The sequence below is a fragment of the Oncorhynchus masou genome, chromosome 31 (assembly GCF_036934945.1).
Source record: "Oncorhynchus masou masou isolate Uvic2021 chromosome 31, UVic_Omas_1.1, whole genome shotgun sequence".
Classification (NCBI taxonomy): domain Eukaryota; kingdom Metazoa; phylum Chordata; class Actinopteri; order Salmoniformes; family Salmonidae; genus Oncorhynchus; species Oncorhynchus masou.
This window is the reverse complement of record NC_088242.1, coordinates 38808000-38824111: the sequence shown is the minus strand read 5'-3', so window position 1 is coordinate 38824111 and position 16112 is coordinate 38808000. Positions and strand designations below refer to the sequence as shown.

The following is a 16112-nucleotide window of genomic DNA, read 5'->3' as shown; positions in this document are numbered from 1 at the left end:
TATTTTCCCTTGTGTACTTTAACCATTTGTACATTGTTACAACACTATATATATATATATATATATATGACATTTGAAAATGTCCTTATTGTTTTGAAAATTCTGACTGTGTAATGTTCACTGTTCAATTTTATTGTTTATTTCACTTTTGTATATTATCTACCTCACTTGCTTTGGCAATGTTAACACGTTTCCCATGCAAATAAAGCCCCTTGAATTGAATTGAATTGAGATCCTGACCACAATGTGTACACTATTTGTTGCTCCACTTCCTTCTCTGTCTCACCCTCTCCCTCTGTTTGTCTGTTCCTCTAGGTCAGTGAACGCAAGAGTAGTGATGTGGAGACTCAGAGTTCAGCAGTAGAAGGCAGGAAAGAAGAGAAGTTAGAGAAGATAGTGGGGATAGAGATGTGGAGAGAGAAGAAGAGGGAGAGGGAGAGGTTGGAGCCTACGTTTCCATGGAGTGTGTCTGCCCCAAGTCCCACCATTCACCCTTCTACCACACATCCTGGGCCTAAAGTGACAGAGGCAGGGATTTTGGAGTTGTTTTTAAAAGTGGTAGGAGTATGTTTTCTTTTGTATCTGGTGTTTAAGACCATCCTGTCCGCATCCAACTCACTGAATCATTGTCAAAGTAGGCTTCTATTTATACATTTTGTGTCAGGCCTAGTGTGTACTAAATCTTAATGAGAGAGGTTATCTCAATTTTGAAATAGTCAGAATAGATGTTTGCATTTTGCATTGTTATGGAAGCAATCATCTTTTTAATACAATAGCCTACTTTATGGGGGTGCATTTAGATTTTTTCTCAGGATTGTTTCTTTGAATCTTTCTTGATCTAAATCTTGTTGCTGTCACGTCTGCTCCTGCTCTTCCCCTCCGGCGTTTGACGTCGCCAGTATACTAACCACCGGTCCTGGGGTCCATCGTTACGCACACCTGGCACCAATCATTACACGCACCTGCACATCATCATGAGGCCCACCTAGACTCCATTACCACCCCTATATCTTTCACTCCTTAGGTACTTTCCCCAGTCAGTATTGTTCCTGTGTTTATGCGTACATGCTACTGTTATGTTGTCTCGTTCCATGTTTGTTTTATAAAATGTTTTACCTGCTTCTCGATTCTGAGCTTCTCCGTTACCGTTGCATTTACTGAATTGTTGTCAAATTACTATAATGGGGCTGTGCTTCAAGAATTTTCATGTCATGTTGCTGCCTAAATCAAAACACTCAAGTGACAGTGTGACATGAATTTGTCCTACAAATCTTATAGGGAAATTGTGTACTTAAAACAGTCTCTGAACAGTTATTGTGTTTTGTATTTTCTCTCTTTATCTGTCTGTCTATCTAGTACTTGTTGCATTCACTGAATTGTCAAAGTAAGCTACTATTTCTACAGTTTGTATCTGGCCTGGTCTGTACTAAATCTTATTGAGAGAGAAGTTATCTACATTTTGAAATGGTCTCTGAATAGTTAGCATTTTTACATTGTTACAGAAGTAAGAATCATTGTCAAATGGTCTACTTTGTGTGGGTTTTAAAATTCTTTCTGAATATTGTCCCCTGGTCACATTTTGGATAAGAAAAATATGTTTATATGTAACTAATACATATACTATACTTGGTACATTTTGAGTGAGTAATATAGACAAATGTACTACAATTTAAATACTCCAGGGTTTTTTGTTGAGTGTTAATAGTTTTTTGATAGCTAGGGTCTTTTACTCAATGGAAGACATGGATGTGGTGTCATATTAGAGAAGAGGTTGTGCTCTAAGTTAACTTGTAATTGTAACTCACTGCACTCGCTGTCAAAGGTTTTCAAGGTCTGTACGTAGACATTTGATTACTTTCTATTCCATTTTGCCAATTAATTCCCAGAAGTAATAATAAACGTGTCGTCCAACTTCAGCTCAATTTTTCAACAACCTTGTGCATGAATGCTCTTGCACATTTTTAAGGTAATTGTTCAGGCTGTTATATTCCAATAGGGATATTGAATTCAAACATGCTATACTGTTTTTAGAATGTTTCTGAAGGACTACAAGGGCTGTGAACAATTTCAGAAGGCATTGTGTTCATCTTGAACAGGGCTGGTTTACCAAAATAAATTTAAGGGTAAGTTCATCGTTAGATCCTTATTAGGAGCATCATTAAATCTCCGAACTGTTTCCCAAAACCGTCGTTAACGAAGTTGCACAGAAGACAGATCATTCTCTAATATTCCTTTGTTTTCACTTTAATTCTCGATCAATAGGAAGACAAGACATGTACTTGGGTCAGATAAGATGGAGTCCGTCTTGGGTACAAACTGGTCACAGCGTAGTCCGTGGTAACCCTCTTTACACCTGCAACAGAAAAACAACAGAAGTTAATATCTGAGGTATATGGAGGAAAAACACACTTTCATAGCATACATGTGGGTGTGAGTAATTTTACTCATTGAGCACACTCTTATCCAGAGCGACATAAAATCATTGCATTTAACTAAAGTAGGCAAAAAAATGACATATCACGATCATTGCAAGTAAAACCTGAGGTGAAGCCAAGGCAGATAGAATACTGGCCCACCCAATCAAGCTGGCTTTACATATGTAAAAATATTATAATAATGAAATAAATTAACTTGATTTGTTGGTTGTGGTGTATCCTTACTAATCAGAAATGTTGAACATGCAGTAGGGAGTTCCTGGGATCTAATTGGTTATATTGCAATCATATGGTTAAAATGTAATCACATGCGCATAGCCTACAGTCGGGAATGGCAAATATCAAATAGCTGATTGTCGAGTTGCTACTGCCAGTGAAAAGCACCAATAATAGGCCGTTCGCAATACTTAATCACTGGTAAAACACAAAAATCACATATATTCCTGATGATCCTTTCAAATTATTGTGTAGTCTAGTTTATTCCCATTAGTATACCAGGACTAATCTCTTGGGACCAGCGGAGACATTTGGCCATGTCACTGATGAGTGCACGTATTTACTGTCTATCATTGGGTGATTCAGTGACACTGGATGGATGTCCCTTTTCATAGGCCAAGATTAGATAGTTGCATTTCATACAAGGTCGTGTTTATTGATTTTAGTTTGTCAGTGTTCACAGAATATGCCTACCCTGTCATTTTTTGTTGTATTAAATATTCTGATAATGTCTCCAGTGATTAAAAGTGTCGTACAATTGCATAAAATGTGTTTATAAAAGGCACAAATAAATTTACTGAATGTGTGCAAAGAAAGGAGAAGAAACACCAAACAATCTTTTTTGAAAACAGTGTGTTACATTATTAGCCTAATTTATGACTATCCAATCTACTCAGCGCATAGGCTATCTTACTTTAGTCTGCAAATGCAATGATAGATGCAAACATGGGGCGGCAGGGTAGCCTAGTGGTTAGAGTGTTGGACTAGTAAGTGAAAGGTCGCAAGTTTGAATCCCCGAGCTGACAAGGTACAAATCTGTCGTTCTGCCCCTGAACAGGCAGTTAACCCACTGTTCCTAGGCCGTCATTGAAAATAAGAATTTGTTCTTAACTGACTTGCCTAGTAAAATAAAAAATGCAATGATTTATCATAAAGGTTCATTTTTGGGTGAAAAAACAGCTCCCCAAACTTGAAACTCATGCCCCGCCTATGGTGTTGTGCATTTCATTATTGTTTACTGTCAGACTCGAACAGTCGGCCTGTTTTGCCAGCTTTGTTGTTGTAAGAGTTAGTGTAGGTGCGCTGCCTACATGGCAATAATACAACAGACATGTTTGCAAAGGGACATTTGTGGTGTTTCTTGGTCACATGTATCCTGTGCTATCTGTTGAAGGATGCAATGTAATTGCACAATTTTCCACTTAAATCTGTTGGAGTATTTTTGCTGTAATGTTGGCCCAGTCATTTTTACTTAGGACTGGCCACACTGCAATTTATGCCTAAGCCACTGACTTTAACTTTCTTGAAAACAAGCTACTGTCTGCCAAATCAGTGCCATAAAGGGTGGAAGAGAAGACAAGTGATAGTGTGTATATATATATATCTCATCTTCAGCACAAAGGAAACAAAGGAGAGAAATAACACATTCGAGAGGATTCAAATGAGGGGGAGGCCAATAATGCTAAGGAGGAGGGGACTAAAAGAGAGACAAAGGAGAAGAATAGGGCAACTCCACTGATAGCACAGTCCTGACAGTATTGTCATGTCCCAGTGGAGCTACTGGAAGGACTCGCTCTCTTCTAGACCTGGTTTCAAACAGTATTCATTTTCTTACACTTTAGTAGACACTGGACTTCACATGATTCAGTTTTGTGATATTTTAGTTTTCTTCAAGCAAAGAGCCTCTAGCTAGCTATCATTAACTGGCTGGCCCCCTAGCGGACGTTATTATTCATTTCCCAGAGCTGTTTGCTTTTCTCGTTAGAGCCTAACGTTAGGCATTTTTGGCACTTTGTTCATTGTTGTTTAATAACTAGGTAATGTTAGCTGGCTGGCTAGTTTGCTAACGTTACGTGACATGTGTGGTCTTAACTTCTTATGGCTGCAGGGGCAGTATTGAGTAGCTTGGATGAAAGGTGCCCAGAGGTGCCCAGAGTAAACTGCCTGCTCCTCAGTCCCAGTTGCTACTATATGCATGGTATTATTAGTATTGGATAGAAAACACTCTGGAGTTTCTAAAACTGTTTGAATGATGTCTGTGAGGATAACATAACTCATATGGCAGGCAAAAACCTGAGAAGAAATCCAAACAGGAAGTGGGAAATCTGAGGTTGGTCGATTTTCAACCCAGACCCTGTTGAATACACAGTGGGATATTGGTTATGTTGCACTTCCTAAGGCTTCCACTAGATGTGAACTGTCTTTAGAAACTTGTTTGAGGATTCTACTGTAAAGTGGGACCAAATGAGAGAGGGATGAGTTCGAGGTCTGCCAGCAGTCACGTGCTGGTCTTGCGCATTTCACATGAGAGTTAGCTTCGTTCCTTTGCTTTTCTGAAGACCAAGGAATTCTCCAGTTGGAATATTATTGAAGATGTATGTTAAAAACACCCTAAAGATTGATTCCATAGATCGTTTCACAAGTTTCTACGGACTTTGACGGAACTTTTTTACATTTCGTCTTTTATAATTGTGGTTTAATTTTAACTAGCTAACGTTAGCTGGTGTCAGCATTTGAGCTTTTATGTTTATTGTGGTATAGAGTAATGCAAGGAGAATTCAAAATATTTCCAATGCAAGAACCCAACTGATGCCCTAGTTGTGCATGGCTGCATCTCACTGTAGGTTATTTGTATCTCTGTTTGTTTTTGTTTACTGTTACTATAACTAGTCTAAATATAGATTGTGTCATGCCTTTATCAGTCTGATATTTTGTTTTCTAGGCCTACTTGGTACTGCTGTTTTGTCCTGTTCTCATTCACAGTTGTGTAGGTATTCTAATCCAAACTGCTATTTTATATTTTTGTTTGCATGCTTGAATAACTACGCTACTACTTTCGGTATTTAGTTTGCATTATTTTGGTAAGACAGCTGTGTGTACGCTATGTACTGTATTTTGTACCCTGTAGTCATTGCCAAAATGGCCTTGCTTTCGTGTGTAGGTGCTGACCATTGTGCTGATACAATTCAGGCTACAGATTTTGAGCCAATCTCCACTAACTGTCACTTCAAAAGCACTCAATCAATGGTGTCAGAGTCTTTTGTGGTATAGAGTGATATAAGCAGAATTCAATATAATTCCAATGCAAAAATCCCCCAAAATTGTGCCCCTTAACCGATTTCAACTACCCGCTTAATCACTTTACCCTGGTGCTGGGTCTGCATTGGTCATAAACAATTAATGTATTAATTAATTGTATTAACAATGATTCTGACGGATCAGTTAGAATCATTGGCTGCATCTCAGTTTCATTCACCTATGATTCTTTAGAACACATTTATTCTATCTCTCCTTCAAACATGTATTTAGGACTAATGTATATTATTATTATTATTATTATTATTATTTGACCATGCTGGTCATTTATGAACATTTGAACATATTGGCCATGTTCTGTTATAATCTCCACCCGGCACAGCCAGAAGAGGACTGGCCACCCCACATAGCCTGGTTCCTCTCTAGGTTTCTTCCTTGGTCTTGGCCTTTCTCTGGAGTTTTTCCTAGCCACCGTGCTTCTACAGCTGCATTGCTTGCTGATTGGGGTTTTAGGCTGGGTTTCTGTACAGCACTTTGAGATATCAGCTGATGTACGAAGGGCTATATAAATACATTTGATTTGATCTGATTTTGATCAAACGTATAAGAAAGTGCCATACCCACAGAAGTACCAAACAAATCAATTGGATTCAACAATTTGATTCTGACCCAAAAACATGATCAAGTTGACAAACGGGAGGAAAAATACACTCGATAGGTGGCCTACTGTGCACTTATTGGCTTGGATCGAGCTCAGCCATGTACACAGTCACGACACAATACAGACCCAGCTAGAGAGCGAGCAAAGTTTGAAAGTGGATCACAGCAAAGTTGTAAATGAGCTTAAATGAGCACTGTAAGATTTAAATGGAATTTAATGGGGTCTGATGTCTACCTATTTCTAGTCTTGTTTTGACAGTTAGACTTCCAACCTCAGCTCCTCTCAAAAGCAAGGAAATAGACCTTATAATTACTCCAAAGCTGGGTGGTTGGTTATTTATAGTCTTACAAAGCTGTACATAGTAATATACACTGAGGCACTTAAATATTTTGTCTTGGCCATTCACCCTCTGAATGGCACACATACAACATCAATGACTCAATTGTCTCAAGGCTTAAAAATCCTTCTTTAACCTGTCTCCTCCCCTTCACCCACACTGATTGAAGTACATTTAACAAGTGACATCATTAATGGATCATAGCTTTCACCTGGTCAGTCCATGTCATGGACAACGCAGGTGTCCATAATTTTTTGTACGCTCAGTGTATATTTTATACATTTGTTAATTTTACTGATAGTCACAAGAAACAAGATTCTATCCACTTCCTCATTTCCATTGTCAATTAAAGATGTAAGGAGATTGCAATGTTGTATCTGTCTCGATGGCACTGACCGTGCACTCACAGACGTCATAATGGGACAGATATGTTTTTATTAATAGCTAATAATAGCCTGGTCCCAGGCTATCTGTGTGTGCTGTTGTCACGACTCCCTCCGAAGTTGGCTCCCCCGCCTGTTCGGGTGGTGCTCGGTGGTCGTCGTCACCGGCCTACTAGCCGCCACCAATCCCTTTTCCCTTTTCTGTTAGTTTAGTCTTATGAGTTGCACCTGTTCCTATTTGTGTTTTCTTGATTTGCTTACCAATTTATTAAGCTTGTGAAGCCCGCCCTTGTTTGTGCGGGTTTATTTCCGTGTTCACGTTTTGAATCGGAGGTGTTTTTGTGCTCCGGACCGTGTTACCCTGCGCATCCTTGGGTGTGTTTTAAAGACAATATAAATCACTGTACATTTCCCATGTATTGGAGCTGTAGTTCTACATTTCTAAAGCACTTACCACAACATGCTAGAGTCGGGAAGAAATATACCTCTGTGTCTGAGCATTGGAAGCAGGGTGAGGAATACTGCCACCTAGCGCGTTAATTAACAACTGAGTAAAAATAATGCAAGTGCTGAAGAGCTCAGTGACTTTAAACATGGACTGAGGATGCCACCTTTCCAGCAAGTCAGTTTGTCAAATTTCTGCCCTGCTAGTGTAACCGATATGAAATAGCTAGCTAGTTAGCGGGGTGCGTGCTATTAGCGTTTCAATCGGTGATGCCACTCGCTCTGAGACCTTGAAGTAGTTGTTCCCCTTGCTCTGCAAGAGCCGCGGCTTTTGTGGAGCGTTGGGTAACAATGCTTCGAGGGTGGCTGTTGTCTATGTATGCAGAGGGTCCCTGGTTTGAGCCCAGGTAAGGGCAAGGAGAGGGACAGACGCTATACTGTTACACTAGAGCTGTAAGTGCTGTTATGGTGATGTAAAAATGTCTAGGAGCAACTACAGCTCGGCCGTGAACTGGTAGGCCACACAAGCTCACAGAACGGGACCGTCAAGTGCTGAAGCACGTAAACATGTTTGTCCTCAGTTGCAACACTCACTACCGAGTTACAAACTTCCATGGCCGAGCAGCAGCACACAAGCCTAAGATCACCATGCGCAATGTCAAAAATCGTCTGGAGTGGTGTAAAGCGCTCCACCATTGGACCATTGCACTATTGGACTCCTCCTGAAATGCTTATTCTGTATAGATGAATAGCATTTCAATATCTGGCAGTCTGACGGATGGATCTGAGTTTTAGCAGAAGCCAGGAGAATGCTTCCTGCCTGAATGCAATAGTGCCAACAGTAAAGTTTGGTGGAGGAGGAATAATGGTCTAGGGCTGTTTTTCATGGTTCAGGCTTGGCCCCTTAGTTCCAGTGAAGGGACATTTTTACGCTACAGCATACAATGACATTGTAGATGATTCTGTGCTTCCAACTTGTGGCAACAGTTTGGGGAAGACCCTTTACTATTTCAGCATGGCAATTCCCAAAGCAAGTTCTATACAGAAATGGCTCGTCAAGATTGGTGTGCAAGAACTTGACTGGCCTGCACAGAGCTCTGACCTCAACCTCATTGAACACCTTTTGATTAACTGCAAGCCAGGCCCAATCGCCCAACATCAGTGCTTGACCTCATTTGTTTTCACTGTTCTAATTACCTTGGTAAACAGTTTAAAATAGCAATAAGGGACCTCAGGGGTTTGTGATATATGGCCAATATACCACGGCTAAGGGCTGTATCCAGGCACTCCGCATTGCGTCGTGCTTAAGAACAACCCTTAGCCGTGGTATATTAGCCGTATACCACACCCCTTCGGGCCTTATTGCTTAAATATATGAGATGGGAGGAGGAATATACCCCATAGGCACTGATATATGACCAGTGTAACCAATAACCACTAGAGGGAAATAAATTCAAAACTGACCCTAGTTCTGTGTATAGGGGGGGTATTTCATTCTACTCACTGGCTTCACTGGTGTAACGGACATCCCTGCAGCCCCCACAAGGTGGCCCACAATCTCTGGGTGCCTATGTGCCTGTCATCAGCCACAGTAACACTCCAAAAGGTCATTCATAAACCAATTTAATTTCCATATGTACTAGGACTCTAAGTGTTTGTTTCTTGGGCTTCAGGGATGTGACCGAAAAAGGGCCTTAGGCCTTGAAAAAGAAAACATTTAACTGACTGAAAGCGGATATCGTAAACAAATGCTCTGGTCAAAAACGCCTAAACCTTCTTCGGAAGTTCTTTATGAGTTTTAGTGAACATATAAGAGCAACATCAACTCACCATCATTACGACCAGGAATACGACTTTCCCGAAGCGGATCCTGTGTTTTGCCCACAACCCAGGACAATGGATCTGATCCCAGCCGGCGATCCAATACAATGACGCCATAAAAGGGGCAGACGAAGCGGTCTTCTGGTCAGGCTCCGGAGACGGGCACATCGGCCACCGCTCCCGAGCATACTACTCGCCAATGTCCAGTCTCTTGACAACAAGGTTGATGAAATCCGAGCAAGGGTAGCGTTCCAGAGAGACATTAGAGACTCTAACAATCTATGCTTCACTGAAACATGTCTCACTTGAGACACGCTTTCAAAGTCAGTACAGCCAGCTGGTTTCTTCAAGCATCGCGCCGACAGAAACAAGCATCTTTCTGGTAAGAAGAGGGGTGGGGGGGTATGCCTTATGATTCATGAGACGTGGTGTGATCATAACAATATACAGGAACTCAAGTCCTTCTGTTCACCTGATTTAAAATTCCTCACAATCAAATGTCGATCGCATTATCTTCCAAGAGAATTCTCTTCGATTATAATCACAGCCACATATATTCCCCACCAAGCAGACACATCGATGGCCCTGAACAAACTTTATTTGACTCTATGTAAACTGGAAACCACATATCCTGAGGCTGCATTCATTGTAACTGGGGATTTTAAGAAGGTAAGCAATGTTCTTACTTATAGTATAACGTTTTTGGTTCGTTTCGAGAGCAGTAGAGACCAAGTAGGTCTCTCCAAATTGAACGTACTAAAGGATATTGAGAGCTTTTGAATTGAATGAATGCACGCAACATAATGAAAGACTGCTTTGGGGGTTACAATAGTTAACAGATAATATTTGTGTGGACCACTGTGGATTGGGAGTTGTGTGCTTCATCTGTTTTGGATGGTTCAGTTGAGTGGGTTAATTCTCTTGTTTTATGGGAGTTCATCTGACCTGTTTGTTCAGTCTATTTGAGTTAGGATTGTTTTGTCTGATTCAGTTTGGCCAGACTTGTTTGTTCAACCTGTTTGAGTTTGTAAGCGCAATTCGCTGCAAACGCAATTCATTAATCTTATTCAATCAATCCGAGTCATTCAATCACTCAGACGCTCATATGGGGTATTTGGTTGATCTCGTTCAATTCATCTGTCTGCCCTGTTGACTGTTCTGCTCAATCCATTTTGGGACGGCAGCTGTCAGTCTGCATGGTCGAATACAACTAAGCAAAGTCCTATGGTTACCTCTTTATTGTGTCAATAAAGGACTGATCAGACAGGCAACAATCCTTTGTTTACCGCTTTGCTGTGTCGATGAAGTGATTCAGCAAAGGACTGCTCAGACAAGCCAAAATACTATGGTGACCGCTTTGCTGTGTTGATGTAGTGATTCAGCGAAGGACTGCTCAGACAAGCAAAAATACAATGGTGACCGCTTTGCTGTGTCGATGAAGTGATTCAGCGAAGGACTGCTCAGACAAGCAAAAATACTATGGTGACCGCTTTACTGTGTTGATGAAGTGATTCAGCGAAGGACTGCTCAGACAAGCAAAAATACTATGGTGACCGCTTTGCTGTGTTGAGGATGTGAATCAGCAAAGGACTGCTCAGACAAGTAAAACCCTGTATAATCTTGTTTTTCCGTGTGAGGAAGTGTATCAGAGAAGGTCTGAATTTGCAGGTTGCTTAGGAAAGCGTACGAGGTGTGTAAAAGTGAGTGTGGAAGTTCTCTGCTGTTGGTGGACAGGGGGTTACACACCTCTCCTGGACCGTTGCTTAGGTGCGGCCTAGCAGAGGGGACGTGCCCAGTCTCCGCTGAAGCAAGAATAAGTGTGAAAGAGAGTGTGAAAACTTCCTGTCCTTGGTGGGGAAAGGGTTGCACACCTCTCCTGGACCGTCACTTGAGTGTGACCTGGTAGGGAGGATGCACCCGGTCTCACACTAAAGAAGGAAAGTGTGAATGATGCACGAATGTCTATTGAAGTATTAAGAATAGAAAGCTATAAGCTGCCAAGTGGTCTAGAAATAAGGCAAACAAGAATAAAAAGGCAATTTATGAGGCTAACTACAAAAAGGCGGTGGCAGACAAGAGGAATAAGTGTACCATGAGAAAAACGAACACACACATTTAAAATAACTGAAATTTGGCTAGGAGAGTCAAGAATGTGGATAAATTACCAGTAGAAAAGTAAATAGCACAATAAAATGAAACTAGAGAGCAAAGAATAATACGGATATTATAGGAGGCTAAAGGAATAACCAGACAACAAATAAAAAACCCGTAAATAGAAATATCAGTAGCCCTAAGATAGGTAAGGAAGATAATAAATAAAAGAGAAGCAATATTAAAAACACAAACTGTCACCAGACTAACATTAACTTCTTGGGGGGCAGTATTGAGTAGCTTGGATGAATAAGGTGCCCAGAGTAAACTGCCTGCTACTCTGTCCCAGATGCTAATATATGTATATTATTAGTAGTATTGGATAGAAAACACTCTGAAGTTTCTAAAACTGTTTGAATTAAGTCTGTGAGTATAACATAACTCATATGGCAGACCAAAACCTGAGAAGAAATACAAATAGGAAGTGAGAAATCGATTTTCAAAACAATGCCTATTCAAATCCCTGATGGTTATGGATGTGCTTGCACTTCCTAGGGCTTCCAGTAGATGTCAACGTCTTTAGATCCTAGTTTTAGGATTCTACTATAAAGGAGGGGCTCATAGGAGCTCTTTAGGTGACAGTTTTGACAGAGAGCCTCTGTCTTATGACGTGCTCCCGACAGAGTATGCTCTCGATCCAATGCTTTTCTTCAGACAATGAAATTCTCCAGTTGGACCCTTATTGATGATTTAAGTTAACCTCTTACATCTATGGGGGCGCTATTTCATTTTTGGATGAAAAACGTTCCCGTTTTTAAACAATATATTTTGTCACAAAAAGATGCTCGACTATGCATATAATTGATACCATTCGAAAGAAAACACTCTGACGTGTCCAGAAATACCAAGATATTCTCTGTGCGTGCCCTAGAACGTGAGCTTCAGGCAAAACCAAGATGAGATGGCATCCAGGAAATGACAAGGATTTTTGAGGCTCTGTTTTCCATTGTCTCCTTATATGGCTGTGAATGCGAGAGGAATGAGCCTGCCCTTTCTGTCGTTTCCCCAAGGTGTCTGCAGCATTGTGACGTATTTGTAGGCAGATCATTGGAAGATTGACCATAAGAGACCACATTTACCAGGTGTCCACCCGGTGTCCTGCGCCGAAATTGGTGCGCAAAAGTCACCTGCCGGTATTTTTCCATGCGATACAGAGAGGAAAGCAAGCTTCCACGAACTGCATATCAATGAAGAGATATGTGAAAAAACACCTTGAGGATTGATTCCAAACAACGTTTGCCATGTTTCGGTCGATATTATGTAGTTAATCCGGAAAAAGTTTTACGTTGTAGGTGACTGAATTTTCGGTTCGTTTCGGTAGCCAGACGCAATGTAGAAAACGGAACGATTTCTCCTACACACAGATGCTTTCAGGAAAAACTGCGCATTTGGTATGTAACTGAGAGTCTCCTCATTGAAAACATCAGAAGCTCTTCAAAGGTAAATGATTTTATTTATTTGGTTATCTGGTTTTTGTGAAAATGTTGCGTGCTAAATGCTACTCAAAATGCTATGCTAGCTTTGCATACTCTTACACAAATTAGTCAATTTCTATGGTTCAAAAGCATATTTTGAAAATCTGAGATGACAGTTTTGTTAAGGCTAAGCTTGAGAGCAGACGCATTATTTTCATTTTATTTGCGATTTTCAGAAGTCGTTAACGTTGCGTTATGCTAATGAGCCTGAGGCTTTAGTCACAACCCCGGATCCGGGATGGGGAGTTTCAAGAAGTTAAGAAAAGGCTAAGCTTGAGAGCAGACGCATTATTTTCATTTTATTTGTGATTTTCAGAAATCGTTAACGTTGCATTATGCTAATGAGCCTGAGGCTTTAGTCACAAACCCGGATCCGGGATGGGGAGTTTCAAGAAGTTAAAAACATCCTAAAGATTGATTGCAAACATCATTTGACTTGTTTCTACGACCTGTAACGGAACATTTTGAGTTTTTGTCTGGAGGAAGTGCTCGCTCCTCATGAAGATGGAATACTGGGCTGAACACGCTAAGTGGCTAAATGATGGGCTTTATGGAACAAATCAAACTGGGATTCCTGTGAGTGTCTTCTGATGAAGATCATCAAAGATAAGTGAATATTTATAGTGTTTTTTCTAAATAATGTTGTCGCCAAAAAGGCGGCTATTTCTTTGGCTGAAATGGGTACTGAGCGCCCTTCTCAGATTATGCTTTTTCCGTAAAGTTTTTTTGAAATCTGACACAGTGGTTGCATAGAGGATAAGTCTATCTTTAATTCTGTGAATAACACCTGCATCTTTTATCAATGTTTATTTTGAGTATTTCTGCAAAATCACCGGATATTTTGGATCAAAGCACGTAACGCACCACTGTAAACTGAGATTTTGGGATATAAATATGCACATTATCGAACAAAACATACATGTATTGTGTAACATGATGTCCTATGAGTGTCATCTGATGAAGATCATCAAAGGTTAGCGATTCATTTTATCTATATTTCTGCTTTTTGTGACTCCTTTCTTTGGCTGGAAAATGGCTGTGTGTTATTGTGACTCGACTCTGACCTAACATAATCATATGTTGTGATTTCGCTGTAAAGCATTTTTGAAATTGGACAACACGGGTAGATTAACTTCTTGACGCTACCCATCCCATAAGCATGTCCCAGTTTAGGTTACCTAGTTGCACGAGCTCAGAAGATAGATGGGGGCAATCAATTCACATATGGTATCGAGGGCACAGCTGGGGACAGAGGGAGGTCTATACCAAGCGGCAACAGTGAGAGACTTGTTTCTGGAAAGGTGCATTTTTAGAAGTAGAAGCTCAAATTGTTTGGGTGCAGACTTGGAGAGTAATACAGAACTCGGCAGACTATCTTTGCAGTAGATTGCAACACCGTCCCGATTTCAAGGTTTTTGGTGGTTTTCCTAAGCCAGGATTCAGACACGGCTAAGACATCCGGGTTAGCAGAGTGTGCTAAAGCAGTAAGTAAAACAAACTTAGGGAGTAGGCTTCTAATGTTAACATGCATGAAACCAAGTCTTTTACGGTTAAAGAAGTCAACAAATGAGTGCACCTGGGGAGTGGGAGTGGAGCTAGGCACTGCAGGGCCTGGATTAACCTCTACATCACCAGAGGAACAAAGGAGAAGTAGGATAAGGGTACGGCTAAAGGCTATACGAACTGGCCGTCTAGCACGTTCGGAACAGAGAGTAAAAGGAGCAGGTTTCTGGGAACGATAGTATAGATTCAAGGCATAGTGTACAGACAAAGGTAAGGTAGGATGTGAGGTAAACCTAGGCATTGAGTAATGATCAGAGAGATATAGTCTCTAGAGACGTTTAAACCAGGTGATGTCATCGCATATGTAGGAAGTGGGATAGCATGGTTGGTTAATGAGCAGGGCTAGAGGCTCTACAGTGAAATAAGACAGTAATCACTAACCAGAACAGTAATGGACGAGACATATTGATATTAGAGAGAGGCATGCGTAGCCAAGTGAACATATGGGTCCACAGCGATTCAGACATTTAGCACTCCGATGCTAACACGCTAACAGTTAGTAGGCCGGGTCTAAACAAGCTAGCAGTTAGCAGACCGGGTTAGCAAGCAAGCAGTTACCAGGGGCTAGCAGTTAGCAGACCGGGTTAGCAAGCATGGAGTTACCAGGGGCTAGCAGTTAGCAGACCGGGGCAGACAAGCTTGCAGTTAGTAGACTGAGGCTAGCAAGTTAGCCTTTGGGGGTTGTTGCGATGGGTGTAAGTCTGTGTTTGCCTCTTCGTGCGGTGACGTCGATAGACCAGTCGTGGAGTTAGTAGGGTTCCAAGTAGCTATGGTTAGCCGGCCTAGCATGGCCTAGCACGCCGGAGGGGCCTGTTGGAATCGGGCAGGTTATGTCGGTATTCCAATTGCAGAGGATCGGCGGGGTTCCATGCCTCGTACCGGCAGTAGAAGGGGTCCGGATATTGTAGCCCAGGAGTGAGCCGGGAGATGGGTCTAGCATGGGCTAGCCCCAGGCTAGTTGTTGCTAGCTCCGGGATGGAAACATTAGCCAGGAATAGTCAACTCTGGTTGCGGTTAGCTAGCTGTGATGATCCAGATGAAAAGGTTCAGAGTTTATGGTAGGAATTCGGGAATATGGAGAGAAAAATAGGTCCGTTATGCTCTGGTTTGAAACGCAAGATATGCAAGATATGCAGTGGTTAGAAAACAAGTAAAATCATTTGCAGAGGAAAAAATAGAATACTGTCCACAACCATATTTAGCTTAGTTGGTAGAACTAAAAGCTCTTACTGCAGCATGCGTTTTAGGAAAAGGGAAAACATATAAACTGACTCACTATGCCACTTATTTGGAGCTGTGTGGAAACAAAGAGGATTTAAGAAAAGTGATGGAACACCCATACAGCATCACTAACAAATGTTTTAATTAATGAGGGCGTTGATGTATCCTAGAAAGCTAGCGATAATAACATGCCAAACACATAAAAAGGTAATTACTTTGCTGATAAAGGAAATAATGCAAAAAAGGCATCTAAATGTACCATTCCAATTTGAACAGCCCCAATGGTTATCATTGAATCCACACCTCAGCCAGATGATATCATTAAGATGCAGGAACGAGCCAGACCTTATGAGCAATCCATGTGGCACC

The 16112-nt window shown here is 41.1% G+C and overlaps 1 protein-coding gene across 1 annotated transcript in view; it reads right to left on the bottom strand.

Annotated features, from left to right (window-relative positions):
* The window catches only part of LOC135524945 (pro-neuregulin-3, membrane-bound isoform-like), a 356815-nt gene that overhangs the window by 164923 nt on the left and 175780 nt on the right, over positions 1-16112 (bottom strand). The window contains exon 4 of the mRNA XM_064952775.1: positions 2280-2353. Within this exon, the coding sequence (XP_064808847.1) occupies positions 2280-2353 (74 nt within the window). The remainder of the gene's footprint in view (positions 1-2279; positions 2354-16112) is intronic.